General features: G+C 56.5%; 8 protein-coding genes and 1 non-coding gene across 9 annotated transcripts; 3 read left to right on the top strand and 6 right to left on the bottom strand.

Moving 5' to 3' along the window:
* Positions 1-4: 4 nt before the first annotated feature.
* Positions 5-1,838, bottom strand: B0T15DRAFT_533719 (uncharacterized protein). Its single transcript, XM_062869380.1, has one exon. The coding sequence runs from the start codon at positions 1,789-1,791 to the stop codon at positions 292-294; it is 1,500 nt and encodes a 499-aa protein (XP_062721659.1). The 5' UTR covers positions 1,792-1,838; the 3' UTR covers positions 5-291.
* Positions 1,839-1,989: 151 nt separating this feature from the next.
* On the top strand, positions 1,990-4,335 carry B0T15DRAFT_416826 (major facilitator superfamily domain-containing protein). The gene is made up of 2 exons (XM_062865478.1): positions 1,990-3,243; positions 3,327-4,335. The coding sequence occupies exons 1-2, from the start codon at positions 2,313-2,315 to the stop codon at positions 4,262-4,264; spliced, it is 1,869 nt and encodes a 622-aa protein (XP_062721658.1). The 5' UTR covers positions 1,990-2,312; the 3' UTR covers positions 4,265-4,335.
* Positions 4,336-4,537: 202 nt separating this feature from the next.
* On the bottom strand, positions 4,538-4,626 carry B0T15DRAFT_t123. The gene has a single exon. It is a non-coding gene; the product is annotated as a tRNA-Tyr (tRNA).
* Positions 4,627-4,711: 85 nt separating this feature from the next.
* B0T15DRAFT_213382 (Alpha/Beta hydrolase protein) lies at positions 4,712-6,429 on the bottom strand. Its single transcript, XM_062862699.1, has 2 exons — positions 6,066-6,429; positions 4,712-6,004 (listed from the first exon to the last, which is right to left on the bottom strand). Exons 1-2 carry the CDS (start codon positions 6,314-6,316, stop codon positions 4,930-4,932), a joined length of 1,326 nt encoding a protein of 441 aa, XP_062721657.1. The 5' UTR covers positions 6,317-6,429; the 3' UTR covers positions 4,712-4,929.
* Positions 6,430-6,720: 291 nt separating this feature from the next.
* On the bottom strand, positions 6,721-8,918 carry B0T15DRAFT_533714 (uncharacterized protein). Its single transcript, XM_062869379.1, has 2 exons — positions 8,639-8,918; positions 6,721-8,072 (listed from the first exon to the last, which is right to left on the bottom strand). Exons 1-2 carry the CDS (start codon positions 8,894-8,896, stop codon positions 7,092-7,094), a joined length of 1,239 nt encoding a protein of 412 aa, XP_062721656.1. The 5' UTR covers positions 8,897-8,918; the 3' UTR covers positions 6,721-7,091.
* Positions 8,919-13,095: 4,177 nt separating this feature from the next.
* B0T15DRAFT_511747 (carbohydrate esterase family 3 protein) lies at positions 13,096-14,899 on the bottom strand (the record flags this gene model as incomplete). The annotated part of the gene is made up of 2 exons (XM_062867930.1): positions 13,096-14,192; positions 14,248-14,899. 2 exons carry the CDS (start codon positions 14,897-14,899, stop codon positions 13,096-13,098), a joined length of 1,749 nt encoding a protein of 582 aa, XP_062721655.1.
* A 643-nt stretch (positions 14,900-15,542) lies between these two features.
* B0T15DRAFT_213295 (uncharacterized protein) lies at positions 15,543-17,108 on the top strand. Its single transcript, XM_062862698.1, has one exon. The coding sequence runs from the start codon at positions 15,635-15,637 to the stop codon at positions 17,015-17,017; it is 1,383 nt and encodes a 460-aa protein (XP_062721654.1). The 5' UTR covers positions 15,543-15,634; the 3' UTR covers positions 17,018-17,108.
* Positions 17,109-17,716: 608 nt separating this feature from the next.
* B0T15DRAFT_485396 (tetrahydroxynaphthalene reductase) lies at positions 17,717-18,997 on the bottom strand (the record flags this gene model as incomplete). The annotated part of the gene is made up of 4 exons (XM_062866288.1): positions 17,717-17,854; positions 17,904-18,031; positions 18,082-18,552; positions 18,883-18,997. 4 exons carry the CDS (start codon positions 18,995-18,997, stop codon positions 17,717-17,719), a joined length of 852 nt encoding a protein of 283 aa, XP_062721653.1.
* Positions 18,998-21,119: 2,122 nt separating this feature from the next.
* On the top strand, positions 21,120-23,960 carry B0T15DRAFT_533703 (L-Aspartase-like protein). The gene is made up of 2 exons (XM_062869378.1): positions 21,120-21,676; positions 21,751-23,960. The coding sequence occupies exons 1-2, from the start codon at positions 21,537-21,539 to the stop codon at positions 23,825-23,827; spliced, it is 2,217 nt and encodes a 738-aa protein (XP_062721652.1). The 5' UTR covers positions 21,120-21,536; the 3' UTR covers positions 23,828-23,960.
* Positions 23,961-24,103: the final 143 nt, after the last annotated feature.

Below are 24,103 nucleotides of genomic sequence, written 5' to 3'. Positions count from 1 at the left end.
TGAACTAGCAGGATGATATGATGATGTTTGTGCGACTATTAGCGGACAAGTCATAGCTGTCTGACCATCCTGTATGACTGACGCTTCCTTGACTAGGATCATGCATTCTCACTCGACTACTTCATGCGTGTTGGAACGTAAGCGCTGTGCCCTCATCTGAAGGTACAGGCCCAACAATCTCTCTCCACAATCACAGGTCCAGACTTGCATGGCACATGGCACACTCAGTGCTCTTGAAACGGACCGTCGTCCATTCAGACCTCTCCAAAGATTCTCTCCATTGATAAACTACTACTCCTCACCAAGAACAAAGGGCGCGACGTTCAGATCCCGCATCGCAGCCAACAGCACATTCTTGCACCGCCCGCGGTACTCGAACGCAAGCATCTGATTCCGAGACGCCGCGGGCGGACGCGCTTCCCGTTCCACTTCCTCATCACTTTCTTCCTCTTCCCCTTCCTCTTGCACTGCAACCACCAGCCGCTGGTAGTCATACTGCAGTTTCCCGGCCAGCATGCCCTTGACACGCCCAACCAACCCGGCCAGTTCAGGCGGCGGCGGTGGCGCGGCTGCCGAGTCGGCGGGGTCGGTTGTGGATGATGATAATAATGCCTTATCATTCCATCGCTGTAGCAACCGAGTTTCCTCGGGCGTCGCGAGAGCCGAGGTGAGGTCATCGACGAGTGCGGGCTCGAAGTGCGCGAAGCCGGGCAGGGTGGACAGACGGCTTGGGAAGGAGGAGGAGGAGGAGGGGCGGGATCTCCCTACCAGCGAGCTGGGGTGGTTGATGGGGCGGAGGGAGATCAGGAAGTCTTGCGGTTTCGGCGCGTCACCACCACCATCACCGCCGTCCTGGTGCTGCTGGCGCTTCCTGACGTGGACGTAGTCGTTGTGCAGCTCTTCGGTCTCCGGGAGGATGAAGCCGTATCCCAGGAGCAGCTCGCTGTTGGTCTTTAGGCCGTAGTTGTTGTACACCTGGTCTCCCGGCTTGTACGAGTCCCCACAGATGAGCTGGCAGCAGCTGGGATCCGAGGTGACGTCCCATGTGTACCGGGCCGTCATGGAGTGGTTCGCGATGTCGAACACCGGCTGGAGGATGGAGAAGTCGTCCAGCTGGCTGCCCTCCGGCAAGAGGCCTGACACATGCTGCTTGGCAGACTCGGAAAGGACAAGAGACGGCCTGAAGCTGCGGCTGGTAAAGATGCAGAAAGCCCATTTGTACAGAATCTGGTGGTAGTCCTGCCAGCCCCGGTAATCGCCATGCTTTAGAGCCCTCCTTGCGTGCCTGAACTCCTGCGACACGTTTTCTTGGATCTCCTCGATGGCCACGCGGGCGTTTGTGCCCTCGAGATTTGCAATGTCGGCTTCCGGCCAGAATGCCGGCAGCGCCCAGTCCTTGACATGCTCGGGCTGGGGCAGCGTGGCAATGTATGGCCACCAGAAAGAGTCCTTGCCCTTGAGGTATTCCTTGATCAGGAAGAAACGGCCAATGACATGGGGAGGGCACGACTGCATGAACCGCTCAGGAAAAGCGGCATCTTGCTGCTTCAAGGGTGATGCGACATTGAGAGGACCATCAACCAGGGCGTTCAGGTATGAGAGTGTGGTTGAGACGGGGCAGGTGACTGCCTTGTGGGGTGCGGTGAGTCCGCCGCCGACAGAGGGTTTTACCCGAAGAGAGAATTTTGTCACATCGTCATGGTAGATTTCCAGCGAAGGATGCAACGATCCGCTGTGTCGCCGAGACCACTCAACAAGCGCGTCGAAGCGGCTTTGGTCAGATTCCTTCATCGTGGGCTTGATAGAGGGGCACCGGATAGGATGGCGGGGTCAACCGGAAATAAAAAGGGTCTGCCATAGACATTGCCCCGGGCTTGGCGACAACGGCCCGATTCTTGGCTCGGCCCCACAACAACCGACCATCGCCCTCGGCAGTCGGAACACCCGAAGCCACGATATCTCCGATGGATGCGAGACTATTCCTGCAGTGGAGGAGGAAAGAAGAAAAGAAAAACAGCGGTTATTATTATGAGAATTGACTTTTGATAGCGCTCGTCTCTGCGCCTACTGAACACGGTAACCGTGAGGAAGGAGCGGTATAACTCACCCTATCGTGTGCGGATGTGGCCGGCCTCGGCCCACCAGACCCTGGCGATCGAAGTCATGACGTCGCAAGGTAACGGCCTCGGCGGTAAGGGTTGTACACCGACCAAGTTTTTCAATGCCCGCTTGAATCAAAAATATATAAAGTCGTCCGCATATTCTCAGCGCGCGAAAATAGTAAGGTCCATTGGCAATGACTGGTTTGCAAGATGGCGGATCTCAAGCCCGAATCCGAGTTGCACCGACCTTCCGGCGCACAGCGATCCGACGGTGGTTCATCCCATGAACGATCGACCTCCACCCACGAGACCGACAACCCTAGGACGACGACCACCAACACCACACTCCCGGACGATGGCGACCTCATCACTTCCGACACCGAAGACGACGACGACGACGACGACGAGGACGAGGAAGACTATGACGGCTACCGCCCCACACGTCTCGACATCCGGCGCTCGCGCTCCCGCACCGGCAGCAGTACTACGACAGCCACCACGGCCACGGGGCCCCGCCAACGCCCAGGGACGGCCGGTAGCGGAGGCGGCCTGCGGCGCACCACGACCCTCCTCTCGCGCATCCGCTCCCGCCCGCAAACGGGCCTCCCGCAGTTCACGCACCCGCTCTCCCACGTCCCGACGGGGCCCGACTTCCTCGTGGACTTCGACGGGCTCGCGGATCCGTACAAGCCGATGAACTGGCCGCTGAAGAAGAAAATCGTCACCACCCTGCTGTACGGCACGGTCACCATGACGGCGACGTGGGCGTCGTCGTGCTACAGCGCGGGCACGGCGCAGATCGCGCGCGAGTTCCACGTCGGCTCGCAGGTGGCCGTGCTGGGCACCTCGCTGTTCCTGGTCGGCTTCGGCGTCGGCCCGCTGCTGTGGGCGCCGCTGAGCGAGGTGTACGGGCGGCGGCTGGCCGTGCTGCCGCCCATGTTCGTGGCCGGGTGCTTCAGCTTCGCGAGCGCGACGGCCAAGGACTTCCAGACGCTCATGCTGACGCGATTCTGGGGCGCCTTCTTCGCCAGTGCGCCCGTCACGAACACCGGCGGCGTGCTGGGGGATTTGTTCGGCCCGGCCCAGAGGGGCATTGCGATGGCCGGCTATGCCATGGCTGTTGTGGCGGGGCCGGCGTTAGGTATGTCTTTTCTCTCTTCGATGATGATGATGCTTAGGAGGATGCGATGCCCGGGCTGACCGAGCGAAAAAAAAAAAAAAAAGGTCCGATTGTCTCTGCTGCTCTGGTCATCCAGCCGGACCTTGGCTGGCGCTGGACGGAGTACCTTGCGGGCATTCTTCAGATGTTTATCCTCCTCCTGGCAGTGGTCTTCATCGACGAGTCCTACCCCCCGAAACTGCTCGTCTACAAGGCCCGCCGGCTACGCGTCGAGAGCGGAAACTGGGCGCTCCATGCCAAGTTCGAGGAATGGGATGTCAGCATTGTCGAGCTGGCCCGCAAGTTCCTGGTGCGTCCCGTCCAGCTGCTCTGCACCCCGATCTGCTTCCTTGTGGCGCTCTATGCGAGCTTCTGCTACGGGATCCTGTACATGCAGCTCGGCTCGATCCCCATCATCTTCAGCGAGATCCGGGGCTGGTCGCAGCTTGTGGCAACGCTGCCCTTCTTGTGCATCTTCATCGGCGCCGTCCTGGGATGCGGCTTGAACGTGTATAACCAGCTACTCTACAACAAGGCGTACCATGCTGCGGGGAACCGAGCTGTGCCGGAGCGACGATTGCCGCCCATGATGCTCGGCGCTGTTCTCTTTGCAGGCGGACAGTTCCTGACAGGCTGGACGGCGAATCCGCAGATCCACTGGATTGTCCCATGCATTGGGCTCGTCATGCTAGGCACTGGTTTCTTCACCATCTTCCAGGCGGCGCTCAATTACCTGGTTGACACCTTCACCAAGTATGCCGCCTCGGCCGTCGCCGCCAACACTTTCCTGAGGTCGTGCTTTGCGTGCGCCTTCCCACTGGTCGTGGGCCCTTTGTACCACAATCTCGGTGTTGGGCCCGGGTCGTCCATTCCAGCAGGATTTGCTACGCTGTTGATACCCGTGCCCTTTGTGTTCTTTACGTACGGGAAGAGGATCAGGGCTGGTTCCAAGTGGTCGCGGCCCTCTGTTCACTACGGCGCGAATGAGAAGCGGGAAGTTTGATACATGATAGAATAGATACCCCTTAGTATATAATGCTATTTGATCCCTTCAATATTTTTGACGGAGCATGGAATGTGGTTATCAGACGAAGTCGAACCTCCATAATCCCCCTTGCGGACGCTCCGAGTGCGACGAAACGGGGTGGACAATAGCGCAATGCTACATACACAGTAGGTGGTTGAAGAGTGGGGAGCCAGCGGTATTTCCCAAACCAGGTTGTCAAGCTCATCTGTTGCGTGAATGGAGAAATTCAAAAAAACGTCAAAAAGAATGTCCCCTCGACCGGAATCGAGCCGGTGACCTTTCGGTATCAATAAACAACATTTACAGCCGAACGTGATAGCCAACTACACCACAAGGGGATTGGTTGATTGTTGCTTGACGAGGAAAGAGGTGGATCCCATAAGTCAGCAGCTCCTGGCGTCCAGAATATCACCTGGCAGCGACAGGAATGTCGAACGACAAGCCATCGCGTCGTTCTAGAGATTTGCTTTCCTTTGCCGCTATACGTGGCGTCCAGAACGGGATCAGGCTCTGTTGGAAAGTGGGATGTTTCCTCGAAGCTCCGTAACCACTTAACGTTATCAAGCAAGCCTCTTCCACTCACATTTACCAAGACCGCAGGGCTGCAACAAAGGATGTTGACCACGCTATCCTTCACACCTTCATACCTTCCACACGACCTCTTTCAACCACCTCGCCAGCTCCGCGGTATACGCCTCCGTCTTGAGCACCGCATCCTCAGTCGCCTCCTTCCCGCCAACCAGCGCCCTCAAATGCGGATTGTCGAACCCGTGCACCACATCGGGAACAAGCAACCACTTAACGCCGCCGCCGCCAGGGAAGTTCTCCTCAAATGCAAACCTCTCATCTTTTTCCCTTCCCTCCCCGCTCCCTATCCCAACTAACTCCCCCTTCCCGGCCGCCGCCCGCCCATCCACGCTCCCACAAACCCTCTCCTCGGGCACGTCACTCCTCCGATCGGGCACTTCCCTCCTCCCTCCCCACTTTCCACCACCACCACCACCACCACCTCGTCGCTCCCGAGAGAGCCTGCATGCTAACCGCCAGGAATCGTGCGCAAGCATATCCAGCTCGGCCGCGATCAGACACACATAACCGGGCAGGTCCTGCGGGCTCGCGTAGTGCGGGCTCAGCAGCGGATCGCGCAGGTCCTGGCCCTCGGGGATGTAGGCCCAGTCGAAGGCGGGGGCGAGGCCGAGGAGCGCGTCCTTGGCGTCCCCGCGCGGCGGCGGCAGGTCGGGCTTCCAGGGGCGGTTGCGCACCTTCTCGTGCGGCGGCACGCTCAGGTCGAGCGCGCCGTAGACGCTGATCGCCGCCGAGGGGCACAGAGCGTGCGAGCGGATGCTGGGTAGCTGGACGGCCGAGAGGGCGAGGTTGCCGCCTGCTGAGAAGCCTAGGATTGCGGTGCACGGGACAGGGCTTTGGTGGTTATCGTTGTTGCTGTTGTGGTGGTGGTGGCGGTCGATCGGGAGGGACTCGTCGGCGAGGGCGGCGAGAAGGAGGGCTTCGATGTCGTGCGGCGCGGTGGGGAAGGGGTGGGCGGGCGCTTTGCGGTAGTTGAGCGCGATGACGAGGATGTTGTGCTTGTCGGCGAAGGTACGGTTCCACTCATCGTCGTCGCGGATGTGGCCGACGCAGAATCCGCCGCCGTGGATGGTGAAGAGCGTCGGGAGCGGAGTGGGTGAGGTCTGATCGTAGGACGAAGGGAAGAAGATACTGCAGCTGGGTTAGTTTGGAGACCTTGCGCACTGGGTGCAGGGGTTCGAGACACACTTACCGGACAGGTAGGCTCGGCCGGCATTCGTACGTCTTGACGATGTCGGGGCGCCCCGCGGGTGGGTTGCGGCGCTCGCCCAAGTCACGCAACCACCAGAGCGGGACCAGCGCCCCTTTGATGCTGTACATGTAACTCGCATACATGAGCTTGGATAGGAACGGCGGGACCTGCCGCCTCAAGACGGTTTCCTTGTCGCCGTCGCCTTGCCCGGGCGCGTGGCCATGGGGTTGTCCTGGGGCATCGCTCGACATCTCTCGCTTCCCGGTAAGGGCGCTACTACCGGTACAGACACGTAGGTTTGCGACTTAGGTTCGCAGCTTCGCGGGCGGGCGATAGTAGTGACGTATCTGCCAGATGGGGAGTTCAGCTTCCTCTGACGCCGACAGTGCGAACCTGGGCAGGCAATGGGGTCTGGGTTCGCCGAGTGGATATGTCCGGGCCGGATGGAACGGCGTGCGAAAGATGGCGGAACTGACCTTTAAATATACAAAGACGTAGAGAAAGAGCCAGATGGCATGAAGCGGGCGGGAAAACATATTGACGGGATTGCGGTCGGGTGCCGCGGCAGGCAGACATACCGAGCTATCGGCCGTTTCACATGTATTAAGATAAACCCGAGATTGACAATGCGATCGTAGCGGTTGCAACTTGCGAACGGGATGCGCCACTGCGGCTAGATTTTGACCCGATTTTGATAGGACCGCTGTCCACCCCTGTCACGCTTCACAATAGTTATACCTTCGCTTCGGCCATAGAAAGAGCTTGGGCCAAACCAGACACCAGGACGCAGCTGAAGGCATTGGGAAGATAGCATGCCGAAAGACAACAGACATCAACATCATGATATAGCTAAACTGGGGAGGTAGTTTACAAGTACGGATACACAATCCATCGACCGCACGATATCTCTCCTACCTCGTCCCTATGCCCCTCGGACCTTATCCCTCATGTCATCTCAGCTGTACCTCGTAATACCTTACAACTCTATCATCCCTTCGTGCCCCACGCCACTACACGGGCGCGCCCCTAGCGCGCCCCCGCAGCCCGCTGGACGATGATCTCCTCCCCGATATCGACTTCGTCCTCGTCCGGGTCCTCGATGCTCGTCCGCCGCGTGGCCTCCACCGCCCTGTCAATCTTCTTCCCGTCCTCGCCGAGTATAGTTACTTCCTCCGGTGCGAGCTCAACCGGCTCTTCCGTGATACCCGGGGCCGAGGATGCAGCACCCTCAGTCTGACCGGCATCATCCTCCCGCTTCTCTCGCGAGAACGGCCACAAGCTGCTGAACGGGCTGACAGTGCTCTTCAGCGTAGTCATCGTAGGGTGCAGCGGCATGGGCTTGACGAGTACTGACTCCCTGTCGGGGTCAATACCCGAGACTAGGCCGCCGCCGCCGCCAACTCTCTCCTCTACTTCGGGCATGGCAAAGTCCCCAAACTCTTCGTCGTCGATATCATCGTCACGAATCCGTCGCCCGCCTTCCTCATCACTGCTGTCATCGTCCCGTCCATCCCCAAACCGTTCTACCCCCAACTCCTGTTCCATATCATCAGATATCGTCCTCCTATGGCCCCGGTCCCTGGCGCTGCGGACCATGCCACGCCACCATGAGCCGCGGTTCCAGCCTGACGAGCCTGTGGTCATGCCTAGGTCGTCCCCTTCTACATTTTCGCCGTCGTCGCTTCCGCTACCGGAGTTGTCTTCGTCGTCATCATAGTCAGCGAAAGGGTTACGGACGCGCTCGCTAGATGTCGTACTCGGGTTTGCGAAGGCGGAAGCTCCGGCTGTGTCGTCTGCCATCGTAGAAGAGTTGCCTTCCTCGCCCCCGTTGGCGGCGGCGGCAGCGGCAGCGGCGTTGCGTTTATTCATGGCTAGCCGAGCCGCTAGCTGGAGGCGGGCTCGGGATGGCGGGATGTTGAGGGGCGGTGGAGGTGGCGGTGGTGGCGGGATTGATGGCGGATTCATCGAGTTGGCGTTGGCATTGAGGGGGTCGGTGTAGGCTCGGAACTATATGAACAGGTCAGCGGCGGGGGCGTAGAACAAGCATGCGAAGACCAGCAAGAGCCAAGAACAAGCAAAGCAGAAGGGGGACTGGCGGCACTAGACGGCAAGGAGATAGCTGAAGCGGCTCCCAGCGAGAGAAGGAGCGGCCCGAAGATCGAGGCTGAACTTCCATGCAAAGTTAACATGCCTCCCCCTAAGGAAGGCGTAGCTGACTTGCTGGACACCGGACGAGAAAAGAGGGAAAGTAACGAGGGGCACATTGACCACTTCCCAACGCACTTGCACCTGGCAAGGTAAAGTAACTGAAGAGCTGATGACTCGTTGAGAAGTCTGAGCTACTAGTAGTTACTCGCTGAGCGAAATAAACCAGGGCGTTTAGTAGAAGCGACAGCTGTGAAGCCTCAACCGAACCGCATCCGATTTTGGTGCCAGTTGCGCTTCATCTCCGCTGTCTAAACGGGAAACTCGTGGAGCCGCACGATCCGGGAGAGATGCCGCTCCGAGCATAATCATGTGTCGAAAGGGGGAAGGCAAATCCAATCGTTGTCGCGGGAATCAGAAACACTAACCTCGTTGTTGACATCCTCTTCGGTATCCTGTTCCTCGTCTTCGTCCTCATCACTAGAGCTGCCGAATCCGCTCATAAGAGTCCCGGCGCTGATAGCGAATGGCCCCGCTCCTCCGGCGCCGGAGCCTTCAGCCACATCCGAGCCTCCATTCAACCCAGCTTCTGCGAGGGCGCTGGATGTAACAGCACCGAGACCAATCGAGCTTAGGCCAGCGAACCCGGATGCCATGAGACTCTGGGCATTGGCGCGGTTGCTCATAGCAACCTCTGGCCGGACACCACCGAGAATGGCATTGTCGCGCTCACGCGTCTCGGCGAGAGGGCCCTCAACGTAATCAACCCAACCCTGTGCCATTACCTTCTCCAGCACAAGCTCGCTAACAAGTTCCGGAGGGTGGCGTTCTGTGAACTTGACAACCTCTTCAGCAATGAGTGTCAGGTGTCCCATGTAGCCCATGCGGGTCTTGCTCTCCGCTTGAGACTTCTCGCTGGCGCGCTGACCATTGATAATCTGGTTGGTGATATCGGCGGCTTCGAAGAGGCTGATGGCGAGCGTCGGATTGTAGCCCCTGTCCATTGGGCCGTTGAACACCTGCTGGACGATATCGTATACCACATTGTGAAGGAAGTTGTTCCATGGATACTTGAAAAAGAAGCTCAAGATGATCGGAACCACGCGGTGCTCGACAAACTGCATCTTCAAATAGTCTCCAACAACGGGTTTCACGCTGGTTGGGGCATCAGTCCCGGGGTTAGAAGGCTCATCCGTGGGGGTGGCCGCAGGTGTGTCCACCGTCTGCTCAGCGCGTTCTGCGTTTGGACCTTCCGGCTGCGGAAGCTCGGTCTTTGTTATTGATGGTTCTGTCAACGTTTCGGGAATTTGGGGAGCGGGAACTTGGGTAGATGGCGTATCCGCGGGAGTGGGTTCTGCGGGCTTCTGTTCGGGAACCAACGGAGCATTCTCTACTGGGGCTGACGAAGCGGGAGTGTCAGTTGAAGGAGCAGGTAAATCTTCGGCGGGTGACGGCTTGTTGTCAACAGATTTCGAGTTCTCGTCCGTCTTGTCCTTCAGTTGTTCTGGGATAGCAGAAGCACCGGCGGAATCACCAAGTTGTTGGGTCTTGGGTTCCATCTGTGTCTGCTCTGGGGTAGCACTGGCAGACTTCTGCTCCAGGACTTTAGGCCCCTCGCTGGTATCCCCAGAGGCCATGCCCTTGCTGGCATCGCTACCTTCCGTCGTTTGAGTCACCTTTTTGTTAGGGGAAAGTGGCGCTACTACCAGATCGATGTCCTCAAATGGCGCCTGTTGCTCGATTAGATTGCCCTCCGTCTCGGCGCTTAACTTAGGGGAGCCGAGGGCCTCATCGGGAAAGTTGGCTTCGACTTTATCGATCAGAGACGATGTCGGTGACAGCTCCTCGAATCCGTCGTCATCTGCGGAGATGTTCATGACTTCAAGTTTGCGACCTTCATCCGCAGCCGAGAATCGTGAAGCCTGCATAGAGGCGTCCTCGGTTGGCATCGGCTCCTGAGTGCCGACAGGCAGTAGCCGGCTTTCGGCCCTTAAGCGCTGCCGTTGAGCATCGCGAACCGCGATTATGTCCTCGGCACCGGCTTCGTTGAGGAGCATCATGTTGCTGCAGTGCAAGAGTTCCGCCATAAGCTCACACGTCTTGAAGCGGTCGAAGCCTAAGGGCTCAATCCGGTCACCAAAGGTGGATGAAAGCTGCTGCTTCTGAGCCGGGGCGTTGAGGATCAGATTCATGAAATCGGGAACGCGCTCGGCGAATAGGCGCAGAAGCGTCCCGAGGTAAATGGGGTCACGACTTGACGGGGGTGCATTGATATCCACGCCTTCCGGGTCATAGTCCGAATTGTTTTTCCTGATGACCTCGATCACAATTCCGACGCCACAGGTTAGCGGATTGCCCCCGCCGAGCATGTATTGAATGAGCTGATCGATACAGGGCCTCGAGACTAGCTGCCGCGTGAGTTCGTTCGGACCGATACACGTCTGCTCGTTTTGTGACGCGTTGGCAGAAACGGTGATGATCGCCTTGATAAAATCGGCTGCAGATGTCTGCGTCGCCCAATTGTGCTCGGGCCCAAGGAATGAGATAAGTGTCGGCATAACATCTTGTGTGTAGAGCCACTGTATGAGCTCATTGTTAGTCTGGCATCTCGAGCCGGATGGTTTGTTTCATTACCTCAACAATGCCCTGTCCGCTCTCGGTGCGCTCAAGACTTATGATCTTGAGCAACAGATCCATGATCATTGGACAGTCAACGTGTCTTAGAATATCCGGAACTGCACCGTCCATGGACTTCAACAAGTCTACCATTTCCTCCGTTTTCTTGTCAAATAAAGATTCGTTGACCTTGGTGAAATAGCTTGCTTGAAGAGGGTCAAGCGGGGTTTCACGCTTCAAGAATTGCCAGAAGTCGCGTAGAAGTGGCTTGCTATCCATCAGAGCTTCGTACATGGACCAAGTCTCCGAGGACAGAATTTCGGTAGCGATGAAGGCGTATCGGTTCCGCTTCTTTTCGCTGTCCTCTTGGGTCGTGTTACCCACGCTCGAGGAGCTCCGCGATCTGGTGAACGGCAGCGCAATTCCCTTGCCTTTCTCGTCGGCATCCTCGTCTTCGTCGTCGTCTGGCGCCGCAACGGGCTCGAGTTTTGGCGCGACTACATAACTGAGGAGCTTCTCGAGGACCTCTGGGCCTCGAAGGTATTCGACCAGTTTCGGATTGCGGATTTTGAGTTCCTGCACCAACTCCCCGTCATCGAGGAGTTCTTCGAGCTGGAAGTTCTCCCTCTCTAAGATATTGTCGATGGTGGAGACATTGCCGTAACCACCGAATCTCCAAAACATGATGGGCGTCCGGCAATTCTTATGTCACCGCACCGGGTTGAGAACACTAATAACAGATCGAGGTATCGTGGTCTTGACGCTATTCACACGTCCCTCCCGAGTGCATACGTCAACCGAAGGGCGCGAGGGAAATTGTCGCGTTGGCGGGCCCAGGACAGTAAAATGGGTTGCGGTCCGACTGGCAGTGGCAAGATCGGAGGGCAACTGGCTCGACGACGATGCAGTTGGAATGGGCGCGCAGAAACGGACGGGTATCTTAACGTCTAAAGCATCTAAGCAGCCCCGAAATCATTAGTGTTCGTAACTTGAAGTTCCATAATAAGGACGAGAGGTCGAGGCTCGAGGTGGGGTGGGGAACATGATGAGACGGGGGATTGCCGAGTGTACTCCATATACAGCGTGAATCTATCATTAGATGGAAAGCCTGAGCAGCATCCTACAACGGTGCAAGATGACAACTCGGAATGGCAGGCTAGGTATGCGATTTTGTATGCCAGTGTCGCCGGAAATTCTAGCCTCCCCAAACGCGGGGCGATCGAGCCTCGGCGGGATGACGGTCCAGATCTGGAGAGCTTGGGGGAGGGGAAGGGCAACGTACGGAAACTCTTCTCAAATGCCCATAATGCTACAGTTATAAGTGGGAGAGTCGTCAAACGTAAGAAAATCTATTGTCGCTAGCGTCGCCCGGTAAAAGTAAAGCCGCGCGGGTTCGAGCGTATGTGATGCCAAAGCTCGACGACGAAATGGGGTTGATTCTTGGATTCGGATTGCGACTTGCCCTCGCAGGTCGTCCCTCTCTTGGCCGGGCGCTATCCGGGCGGGCAGGCGCCCAGGCTGCTCATTAACGGGACCCCACTGCGCAAAGCTCCTGATTGGACCCCCGCGCCCAGGTTAAGATTTCGCTGCGAAGACGCTCGAACCAGCATCGACTCGAGGCCCAGCGATTAGGTTGGACCCCGATTTGCCTTCCTTCACAGATTGGGCCGCAAGCGCTGCAACGTTCAGGAGCAACCGTGACACCTACAAGATTCCAAAGGAACTAGTTAAGCCGTCACATCAGCAAAGCTTGCTTTATAGTTTCGCCCAAGGTTTCAAATACATGTTCTTTCTGCGGGAGCACAGTAACAGTTTCTAGCTTGACATGCCTTCCTTACCACGATCGTCAATCCGGGTCATGTGCGGACCATGTTCTGTATCCTGGCATCCTAGTCACGCACGTGTCGCACTACACAAGTACCTACCGTACCTAACATTACTTAGCCAACTTAAAGTCTTATACTAGCGAACGCCAGGCTCCTAACCTCGAAGTTGAAGCAGAATTTGAAAGAGGCCCAAAAGATCGACCAGAAAAAGGAAGAAGAGGAAGAAAAGGTTGTGGCCTGATGACTTGTGTTCCGTCCTTAGAGGTATAAGTCCCGCTCATACCGATGGTTGGTGTTCGGGCCTTGATAGTAGGGAGAGGGAGCCGGATGATGCCGACTCCCCGAGTTTCCTTTTCAGTGTCCTCGGTTCTGATCCGTCTCATCTCTCGCTCATAACGACCTCTGCAGAGCGGGCTGCAGAAGGAAACCTCATTAACGAAGACTCATTTATACCGGATCTCAACCTGTATAGCGTCACCCTTCGCTAAGGATAAGCCCTCCGGTGCTGGGGAAACCCATGTAGACAGTGGAGATGAGTCGTCGCCGTTGTATGCTCTGATGGCGAATTGCCAACCCCAGACCGGAGGGTCTATGTTGGAAATAGTGGCCTTAAGCAACCGTGTTCCGTACTCAGTGAGTGCATCTTCGCAGGGAATAGGGTCCAACGGCGGACCCAATGTAGGGCCCTGCGGCCCTGGGCCATCACTGGTACATTTCGCGCGTTGGAGCCAGAGATCGTACCCGGCGGCATCAGGAATATCAGGCCACCTGATCTCGACGGTGTTCGCGTCAAGTGCCAGAACGCTGACATGACCGGGCGCAGCGGGTATCCCCCTACCAACTCTCACCGCGCGTGCACCAGTCGCCAACCCTCCGCCGACAGCGGTCCACGTCTCCATGGCGATGTGATAGCGGTCCCCTATCGCCAGACCATCCAACTCTGCCTGGTTACCTCTGACCCCCACAATGGATGGGAAAGCACCGGGCTGATCTCCATCGAAGTAGATGAGACCATATCGGTCTATCTCGCCAGCAAACGGTGGCGGTGGAGGGTCCCACGTGATGGAGAACCCGGCACAAGTGGCGTGGGTGACCATGTTGACGGGCGGCGGCGCTGCCGCTGGGTCTGCCATCGCTGAAGCGATGCTGCTCCATGGTGACTTGAGGCTATCCCCCCCGCTCGTGCGAATCCGACACTCCACCACCTGGCCCTTCCGCAGCGGCGCCACATCGAAGCGGTTGCATTCTACATGGGTAAAGTCCCAGTTGGTAGAACCGGCGCAACGGTGTTGAACATCGTAGCCGAAGACGCCGTAGACGGCATCCCATGTGATTGCGATGCCACTCGGGGAGGGGAATGCTCTGAGGTTCGCGGGCGTCGGCACGGGGCGAGGGGGAATGTTTCTGGGGATCACGAGCTCGCTATGGCCGAGATTGAAGACCGAGATTAGGGTACGCGAAAAGGCCTGGGCGAGCTGGTACTCTCCGAGGGCGTTAGGGTGAAGACCATCATAGGCGGCCTCAGAATTGGTGCCGCCGCCTGAAAGGAGTCAGCGTTCGGTCGACGATAGGACCTGTCAGATGAATCGACTTACATGAATAGTTCTCGCAGAAGCGTACAAGAGCAACGGGCGACCGTGGGCTACTCCAGTATGGAATAGTTCGGGCAAGCATGTCATTGTAGGCATCCGTATCCCTGGGTAAGTCCTCGCGGCCTGGTATACAGGTCCGATGCGGAATATTGGCAACGGCGAACTTGATGTCGGGTTTCGCGGACCTTGCCTGGTCGATCAAGTGCTTCATACTCGCAAGCGTCTCAGCCGGCCCGCAAATACGCCAGCCAAGATCGTTAAACCCAAGCTCAACGAGGCAGAAATCTGGCTGGTAGGCGGCGACCTGCTCAGCGATGAGATCCTTGGCCTGGTAGGCTTGGCGTCCGTTCGCAGCGAAGTGGTCCGAGTTGGCAAGGAAGTCCGGCTCGACACCACAAGCGTATCCTCCATCGGTCCGCAGCGGCGGTGGCGGGTCGCGGGGCTCCGTGATTAGCCGGGGCGGCTGCCGAGGCCGATATTTCTCTGGAGAAACGGTGCCCTTGTATGGGCCGACGAAGCGCACGGCAATGCGCTGCTGCTTGAACCATTGCCAGATGCGGTATCTCCAGGTCCAATCTCCCTCGCGTCCATGTGAGATGGAGTCACCCACCACCATCACCCTGAGCTCGTTCACCGTCTGTGTAGACGCAGCCATGTCACCTGTGTTTGGCATCTTGTGTGGTTGTAGCTATCTTAGGAGGTGAGGACTGCCGTTCACATGTGCCCCTCTGCCAACCTTGAAACAACCGGGGGTCTGGAGTCGGGTTAGGGTTGAAGACCTGAAGTGAACCCAACAGAAGGTCGGTGGTCCGTCAAATAGGTGCTTACTCTGTACCTCCAAGTTCTCTTTTTGACCCAGAAGTTTAGCTGCATTACTACCGGATAACCACGTCGAGGTACAGATAACGACCCACGGGTGCGAGGCCCTTCGGTTAAGGCGGATCATCGGATGCAGGAAGCCCTCTGCCTCTCTCTTGGACTCGCTGGCCCGCCGATCTCCCTCACTCGGAGTCCCAATACTCCGAAACGGGAATCTCCACGCGCCGAACTGCGGCCGGGTTCTTGGGGGCGACGGCGCTGGAATCACCCGGTCATTGGACTGTTAGGCGCAGGTTTTAACTTCGGCCCCTGCATTTCGGGCCTGCGCCGCATGTGTGCCGATAGACTTGCAGGAGAGAGTTGCATTCTCACATCGGACTATCACTAGGCAGCCTCCTTGGTAATGAGCAGATGAGCTGCCGTACAAAACTAATGGATTATGGACACGGCCGACTTGATCATGCCTTATCCCCTTCCCCTTACCAACCACTGACACTCACTTCGACACCATTACCGTCGCTCTTTAGCCAGTCCCTCGGGACAACCACATTCTTTCCAAACCTCCTGAAACATGCGGGGGTTCTTGTTCCTGGGCGTCCTGCCGTCCATTGCCTTAGCAGGCCGGGCTTCGCGCCCTTTCTTCCTCCGCCGTACCGACAACTACGATGCGCAGACGTGCGAAGAGCTCGGCTTGCAGCAGTGTGGAACGGGCTGTATCCCCCTGGACTACTCGTGCTGTCCTGATCAGACGGGAGGCTGTCCGGCCGAAAAGCACTGCGTTGTCGGCGACGATGGCCAGGCGGGATGCTGCCAGAACGGCTTCACTTGCTCGGGCAATGGTGGCGTGACAGAGACAACATTCGTTACTCCTACGACAACACTCAGCACACTGAGCTCAACTGACGTGTTGGGACCGACCGTGACGCTGACCAGCAGCACTGTCGACATTAATACCTCGTCCTCGAGCGAGGCATCCCCAAGCTCCACCACTGATCAGCCGGGCAGCATCGCTGCAACCGACGAGGTTCCCAGTTCGACGTCAACCGAGGGGCTTCAAAGTTCAACCATAACTGAGACCATGGATTCATCGTCAGCCACCGCGTCGGTGAGCTCAACTGAGTTTGCCAGCACCACGGAGAGTACCGGCTCTACTGAGACTGCGAGCTCTCGTGAGAGTAGTAGCTCATCTGAAGTGTCGTCCTCCACTTCACTCTCAGACACGGCCACAACCTCAAGAAGCACCTCATCCGCCTCCGCCTCCGAGACAGTATCCCCAACGACGTCAGCCTCAAATACAACAACCACTACGACATCCTCAGCCTCGCAGACAGCCATCACCTCCACCCGCTCACCCAGCTACACAACCTCCACAATCTACACAACCACAACCAAAACCATCACCTCCTGCGCCATCCCAACCGACAGCACCCACTCGCACGCCCCGTGCCCAGCCTCCTCGAGCTCCGCCATCCTGGTGGTGACAGAAACAGTAGCCGTCTCCACCACCATCTGCCCCGTCACAACAGCAACAGCAACAACAACAATAACAACCAGCAGCAGCAACAGCCCGTCCCATACCAACCCAACAACCACAGCTCTCAGCGCACAGCAGCAAACGCCAAACTCCACGACGGTAATGCAGCCCGTGTCCAAGCCGGACGTGATCTGTCCCGGCAGAGGACAGGGCTGTTACCCAGCGACGGCGGCGACGAGGCATGCCGGTGTTGCGCCTAGTAGTGTTGCCAAAGGCAGTACGGTGCCGACGGCGGCAGCAGCAGCAGCAGGAGCAGCGAACTATACCGGCGAATACCATCCCACTCATCCCGCGGCATCGTCGACGACATCCAACTCCAAGGGGGTGGTGACCGCCGGAGCGGCCAATCCGGGACTTGATGTGGGGATGGGCATGGGCATGGTGGTGTTTGGGCTGGCCTTGATCCAAGGGATGTTCTAACGCTGCTGGAGCAGCGCGTTTCACGGAGACAGTCGGGCAGATAGGATGATGGTTGGCAATACGCAAAAGGCATCGGCTGATACTATAGTAGTTGTATAGTGAAGTGCCCAGTCTTCAACCAGGCGAAGATAGGTGGAGCCATAGATTAATGTAAGGTCTATTCGATTCCTAGCTGAGGTGTCCTAGTCTTTAATCATAATTATGCGGATGCTTTGGCATCTGGTGGAAAGGCACCTAGTTATCAAAGGTAAACTTAAACGTGCTCTCAACATCGGTATCTCTACAATATCTCTACAGTGTGGACGGTCCGTATTATGAGGACTGTATGAAAGTCAACCGCTACCCGCTGAAGAACGTGAGGAAGCTGAGAACGGTGGTGTTGAGCCTAAATAATGTGAGCATGGTTATATATTGTAGTAGAAGGCATCTACTAGGTCACCCAGCCAAAGGTTGCACGGCATGCTCTCAAGCTCTCGAGCTATTATGAGATTCTCTATGATTTTGACGCGATTGAAGCCCTGCGGTCAAGCATGTTAAATGCAATAAACCACCCATTTCAGCCATAGCCCGTTCTAATTCATATCAGTCACCTTTGCGACCATGACTGATGTCTATCTACCTAGCAAAGCAACCGGAAATGGTAAACAATGTCTTGAATGCTCAAGCATAACCCCTTCCGAAAGAGACGTCCATGTCATTTCACATGCAAGCAGCCCCGTCGATGCCAATCACCTTGCCGTTGACCCACTCGCCGTCCTGAGACGCCAGGAAGCACACGACGCGGGCAATGTCGATGGGAAGACCGACACGGTGGAGGGGAGACCAGCCGGCGGCATACTAGAAAAGTCAGCTTCGGCACAAGTAAGCGAAAGCTGGGGGATGTTACCTCGTCGACACCTTCATCATCGAGCTTGTCGCCGTTAGGGATGTACTCCCTGCACACGGCCTGGTACATATCGGTTTTGATACCGCCAGGAGCAACGGCATTGACCGTGATCTTCTTGTCACCGAAGTCTTCATTATGTCAGTCTGCAACTCCTTGTAAACGCACCATCGTGACATACCAATAGCCATGCACCGCACAAAGGTCTCGATGGCGCCCTTGCTAGCCGAGTACACAGCATGCTTGGGGACACCCTTGGCCTGGCCAGTGATGGAACCCATGAGAATCAGACGGCCACCAACTTCGAGGTGCTTGTAGGCCTCGCGGGCGACGAAGAACTGGCCGCGCGTGTTGATGGTAAAGACGCGGTCGAATTCCTCGGGCGTAACATCCTTGACGTGGCCGAACGAGACGACGCCACTGTTGGAGCACACGATGTCGAGCTTGCCGAACACCTTGTGGGCGTCCTCAAACAGATGGACAATCTCGTCGACATTGGCAACATTGGCCTTGATGGAAGCCGCGTCGGAACCGTTTTTCTTGATCTCGTCGACAACCTCCTGCGCCGACGAGTCGCTGTTGGCGTAGTTCACAATCACCTTGGCACCACGGCGTCCGAGTTCGAGCGCCATCTCGCGACCGATGCCGCGGCCTGTCATCCCAAAGCATCAGTCGGTATTCTCGACACGGTGGAAAGCATACCACGCTAAGCGGCAGAGAAGCTCGTAGGAAATCCGAGAATGCCATCAAATGCAGCATTATCGATCCATGAAAAGCCTCCATCACCAATCAGGGAAAGATTATCTTGAGGGGTGCAGGTTGCAATGCTGGTATTATGGCCGCCAACCGGACATGAGTTGGGGTAAACCTGCCAACCCGCCCGGCACAGGCATGTGGCGTCTGCATCCATCCTGGTTCCAGGATGAGGCGCTTGCAGTGGAAAAAAGCACAACTTGACGAAGAGAGATTACATTGTACGTACCGGCACCAGTGACGAGAGCCACCTTGCCCTCCAGCGAAGCAGACGCCAGCCCGAGGGGACCCGGGATCTGGTCGTACTTGCTGCCACTGCCCTTGGAAGGAGTTGTGCCAGACATGATGGTAGTCGGTTTGACGGTGATTGCTGTTGAAGACTTGGGTAACGTTGTGTCTGAAGACGTGAATGGTTGAGTTGGTCGATGGTTGGACTCCGTGGTCTTTGATGCGGATGGGTTGAAGATGGAAAAGGAAGAGAAGAGGCGGCGGATGAAGTGGGAGAGTTTCATTCGAGAAGTTGGTTGAGTAGAGCGGGAAGCTGGAACTGAAGAAGGAGCACGTTGTCCCTTGACTTAAGGAAGGTACGAGTCACGATGGCTTGAATGACATTTCATGTCAGGAACAGCACCCGCAACTGCCGTCCAAAATTATATGCACCTTCCGTGAGGAAAATCCGACCTCCGGACGGAGGTTGGAGGAATGCCGGACCCGGCTCGCGGACTGTTGGTGCAAACCAGCGGAGATGCTGGAGAAATCGAAGCATTCTTCAACATGGAGGCCAATAGGTAACAGGACTTCCTTCTATTGCCGTCAGCCGGATTATACTGAAGTATGATTGGTAGCAAGGACACGCCGATGCAGTGTTTTCCTCCAAGTTGAAGCATTGCACATCCGAGTCAGCCGCACCATGGTTCCTGGTTGTGAAACCTGAGGCTCAGATTCCCCGGACGCCATGGCAACAGCCCTCCAAGCCTACGCTTAGTATTCACCAGTGACAGGGTAGCACTTGCCATCTTCCCAACCATGAGGTGATTTGAGAGAGAAGTTGACCCTCTATGGCTCTTGGTAGCATCCAACTCTTCGCTTCCACATCGCCATGGGCACTCTCATAGGCTCAGCCACCTTTCAACTTGGGATATACCAACGGTCACACACGAGACGTTGCCGAAGCGTACTTAACAAAGCTTCGACTCAACATTCCTAAGGTATACGACTGTGATCTGGTACAGACCCTGCAGGTCCCGTACTCTAATTTGCTGGTCTACGGGTAAAACATCACTTGGTGCAAAGCTCGAACAGTCTGTTCCAGGCCTCGAACTGAGCTCAGAGGTACCGCCATCTCAGCTTCCTGACACACGAGTCGCATCGAACAAAATCTGCAATGGCGGAGCGCCACACTTTACTACCCAGTGTCCCGGATGTCGGATCATCCTGTGACCAGCCGTTCGCTTGTGTCAAGGCGTCTGAACTTTCTACATTACGCTGCGTTGGTGGACTACTGGTAATACCATGTACCAGGGACTGTGCTACAAGTGTGATAGTATATAGGATATCGACGTAGCACATATCTCCATGCCTTGTTATGCCAATTCCTGTTGCGATTGCCAACGGTCGATGGGTTCATTTGACCTATGCTATCATTCACTCAAAGACTTCCATCATCTAGCCGAAATCGTTCATCTTCGATGTTGGCGTCATACCCTAGGGTATCAACCTTCTTGTGAGGAACCAGGAAATGCTATTTAAAGCTGTTTCAACTTCAAGTCCAACCATCCAGATTTCGATATATATTCAAACCAAACTGGTTGCGTAGTGGTGAACAAGTTATGACTGGCAAAACAGCTGCTCCGGCGCATGACCCCCACCTGGCCGGACCTCCAGCCGGAGATATGAGTAGATGCAAAAGTGCCCATGAGCTGCAACAGTTCTTATAAACTCAACTGCCGATATAGCTGGCCATTTCCTTCTGTTTGTAATTTTCTGTGATACTTTATTGAGTCGGGGTGCATTCAACCAGTAACACCAGCCCCGACTTGTCGGACGTTGGTGGCCGCCATGATCCGATCATTCCGATGTTCTACCTAACCAAGCCCACTACGAAAAAGGCGATGTGGTGATCAACAACATCGAAACCAAATCAGGAACCAGCTCTCAGTTTCGTAGCTCTAGAAGGGCTATGGCTACCCAGATATAGGAAGCATTAATTCTATTTCACAGTCGAGGCCAGCAGCTCTCGGGGTTCAAGTCCCCAACGTCAGACGAACAGTTCTGGTATCTCCGGGTAACCCACTTGGACCACTTAGATCAAAAGCTCGTTATCATGACCATAATCCTGTGCCAACTGACGTTTGGATCCGCGGTACGTACACATCTACGGGCCCGATATGGTACGTTTGATTCGATGGTCAACGTCATTTGTCATGCAGTGATGCCTGACTAGATCGCACCTCAGCCAGCGATGTACGCATAATTAAGTCTAAGATGAAACTTTGCGTTCTGGACCGTCAGCTCTTCCTTCATCAGCAATCCAGCGCTGGTTGGAGGCGTAATATCAACCCTACTTCCTGCCAGATGTGGCTTTGTATAAAAGCGAGGTAAGCATGAGACGGAACCCGAGCTTTTTCAGAAGTTGATCCTGGATATCTCGATCTCTCCTACTCCGGACGGAAATCTATTTCGGTCTTGCAGCTTGGATGGAAAGGCTTCCAGAGCCGCGCCTGCCTCATGGGGGTCGGGGTGTAGATATGCACGCAAAAGCCGCCACACGGAAGACAAAACGGCTTGATCTGACATCCCTTTCAAGATTCCATACCGCAACCTCTGTAGAAATATGAAACGCCTGCTGGCAGATCCCACCTTTTTCACATTTCATTTGGGACAATGGACAGCACAAAGACTACACCACACGCTACCGCTCTCCACTCAGACTGGGTTGCTTTGCAGGAAAGGCTCGGGACACATGAGCCGGTGTTAGTCAATGGCCGAGACCTGACCATCGCGGACGTTGTAGCAGTTTCGCTGTGAGCAAACTTCTCGGGATAGGCGGTAGCCGATATCTCCAACGGCAAGGAACGGGTGACTCACTTCATGGCAGATACAAGGCCCAAGCACTGCTGACGAACGACCCCCGAGATCTCCAACTTGTCAACGACAGTGTTTCGTTCCTTGACCATCAGCTGGGGTCGGGCCACGTCATCTATGGCGTCAACACCGGGTTCGGCGGAAGTGCCGATACAAGAACTCAGCAATTCGAGCGGCTGCAGAGCGCCGCAGTCCAGCATCTGAACGTCGGCATTCTGCTCGAAGCTGACAAAACCGACTCTATCACGAGCCAGCGAGCGAACGATGGCCTGCTGCGTAGCCATGCGCTCCCGACCCCTATTGTGAAGGCGGCCATGCTGATCCGATGCAACTCTTTGATGCGGGGCCACTCCGGTGTGCGAGTCAGTGTGATTGAGTCCGTCATGAGGCTCCTGTCGCTGGACATGATTCCGGTGGTGCCGTTACGCGGTAGCATCTCGGCGTCGGGGGATCTGTCAACCTTGTCGTACATTGCTGGCGCGATCGAGGGCAACCCAGACATCTTCGTCAAGGCCGTTAGCGAGGATGGCAAGACGAGCACAATCTCGGCACACAAAACCCTCAAGGTCGCCGGGCTGGAACCGGTGCGTCTCCAAGCAAAGGAGGGGCTAGGAATCACCAACGGCACTGCACCCAGCTGCGCGGCAGCATGCATTGCGATACACCAAGCCAACCAGTTAGCCCTCCTGACGCAACTCCTGACCGCGATGGCGACCGAAGCCCTCGACGGCACCGCCAACAACTACCACTACTTCATCTCTGCCGTCCGCCCGCACCGCGGCCAAGCCGAAGTTGCTCACAACATTTTGTCTTTCCTCCACGGCTCCCGAATCAGCCCTCCTTCCAGCCCCTCTAACAGTAGTGGCGCGACCGACATTCGGCGCACCGGCCTCGCTCAAGACCGCTATGCCTTGCGCACTGCACCACAATGGATTGGCCCGCAGCTGGAGGACCTCCTCCTCGCAACTCGCCAGGTTGCCACGGAACTTAACTCAACCACCGACAACCCCCTGATCGACGTCGAGTCCCGCAGCAGAGGCCAAGTCCACCACGGAGGCAATTTCCAAGCCCACGTCCTGACGTCCGCCATGGAGAAGACGCTTCTTGCCTTGCAGAACCTGGGCCGCCTGCTCTTCGCGCAGAGCTCGGAGCTGATCAATAACGTAACCAACAAGGGCCTGCCGCCGAACCTGTCGCTCGACGACCCCTCGGCTAGCTTCACCTGCAAGGGGTTCGACGTTAACATGGCCGCCTACGCGGCCGAGCTGGCCTATCTGGCGCGCCCCGTCAGCGCGCACGTGCAGGTGGCCGAGATGGCCAACCAGAGCGTCAACTCGATGGCGCTGGTGGCGGCGCGGTACGCGCTCGAGGCCGCCGAGGTGGTGGCGCTGATGGCGGCTACACATGTCTACGTGCTATGCCAGGCGCTAGACCTGCGGTGTCTGAGGTTGGAGTTTGGGGCCAAGGTTAGGTGCACCGTGGAGGATGTTTTGCGATCGTGTTTCTTTACAGGTGACGATGCACGTGCCTCCGCTGCCGACAACGAAGTAAACCGGACTGCTGGGACAGTGAAAGAAGCGATCATGCAGCGGTGGGATCAGTTGTCCCATCTGGATCTGCCAGATCGGTGTAGAACTGCGGTGGGAGAATCGTTGGCTACGGTGCTGGAGAGTCTTGGTGATCGAGCCTCCTTGGAAGGGCTCCGGAAGTATGAGAAGCAGATGGCTTTCACTCTGCATGTCTGCTACGCCGCTGTACGCGCCAATTTCGTCTTCCAGCCACAAACGCGCCACTACATCAGTCCTGCATCGAGGGTCGTCTACGACTTTGTGCGCAACGAGTTGAAGATTCCGCTCAACAGAGGTGTGCAAGACCATCCTCCGCTGCAGCAGCAGCAGCAGCGGAGGGCCGAGGTTCTCGGGACGGGAGCCGGTGACGCGTGCGAGAGAACTACTGTTAGAGACGCTTTGCTCCCTGAAGAACAAGTGGATGCTCGGAGCAGGACCCTGGGGACTATGGCCAGCGAGATCTATGAAGCACTGCGCCGCGGCGAGCTGCATGATCGTATCATGCGATTTTGCCAGAACTAGGGGATTTGGGATTTGTGAGCCGAGCCGTACACCGTCGTTGGAGAGGAGATTGAAGACGAAACTGCGGGCTGCGGGCCTGCGGGCAGGGACGACAATAAGAACCTAGATTGTACTGTTAACCACTCTGTCGGAGGAGAAACGAGCCTTTGACGGCGAATATAATAAATCGATGATATAACGGATTCTTTCATTAGTGAAGCGTATCGAAGCACTGGGCCTACAGACCGGTAGGCGCTGACACCGCAAGCAAGTTCCGTATTGGGAAAAGAGAACACG

This window comes from Chaetomium strumarium, assembly GCF_033439665.1.
Source record: "Chaetomium strumarium strain CBS 333.67 chromosome Unknown B0T15scaffold_4, whole genome shotgun sequence".
Lineage (NCBI taxonomy): Eukaryota > Fungi > Ascomycota > Sordariomycetes > Sordariales > Chaetomiaceae > Chaetomium > Chaetomium strumarium.
Note: the sequence above shows the minus strand (reverse complement) of the source record. Positions and strands in the feature narration are given on the sequence as shown.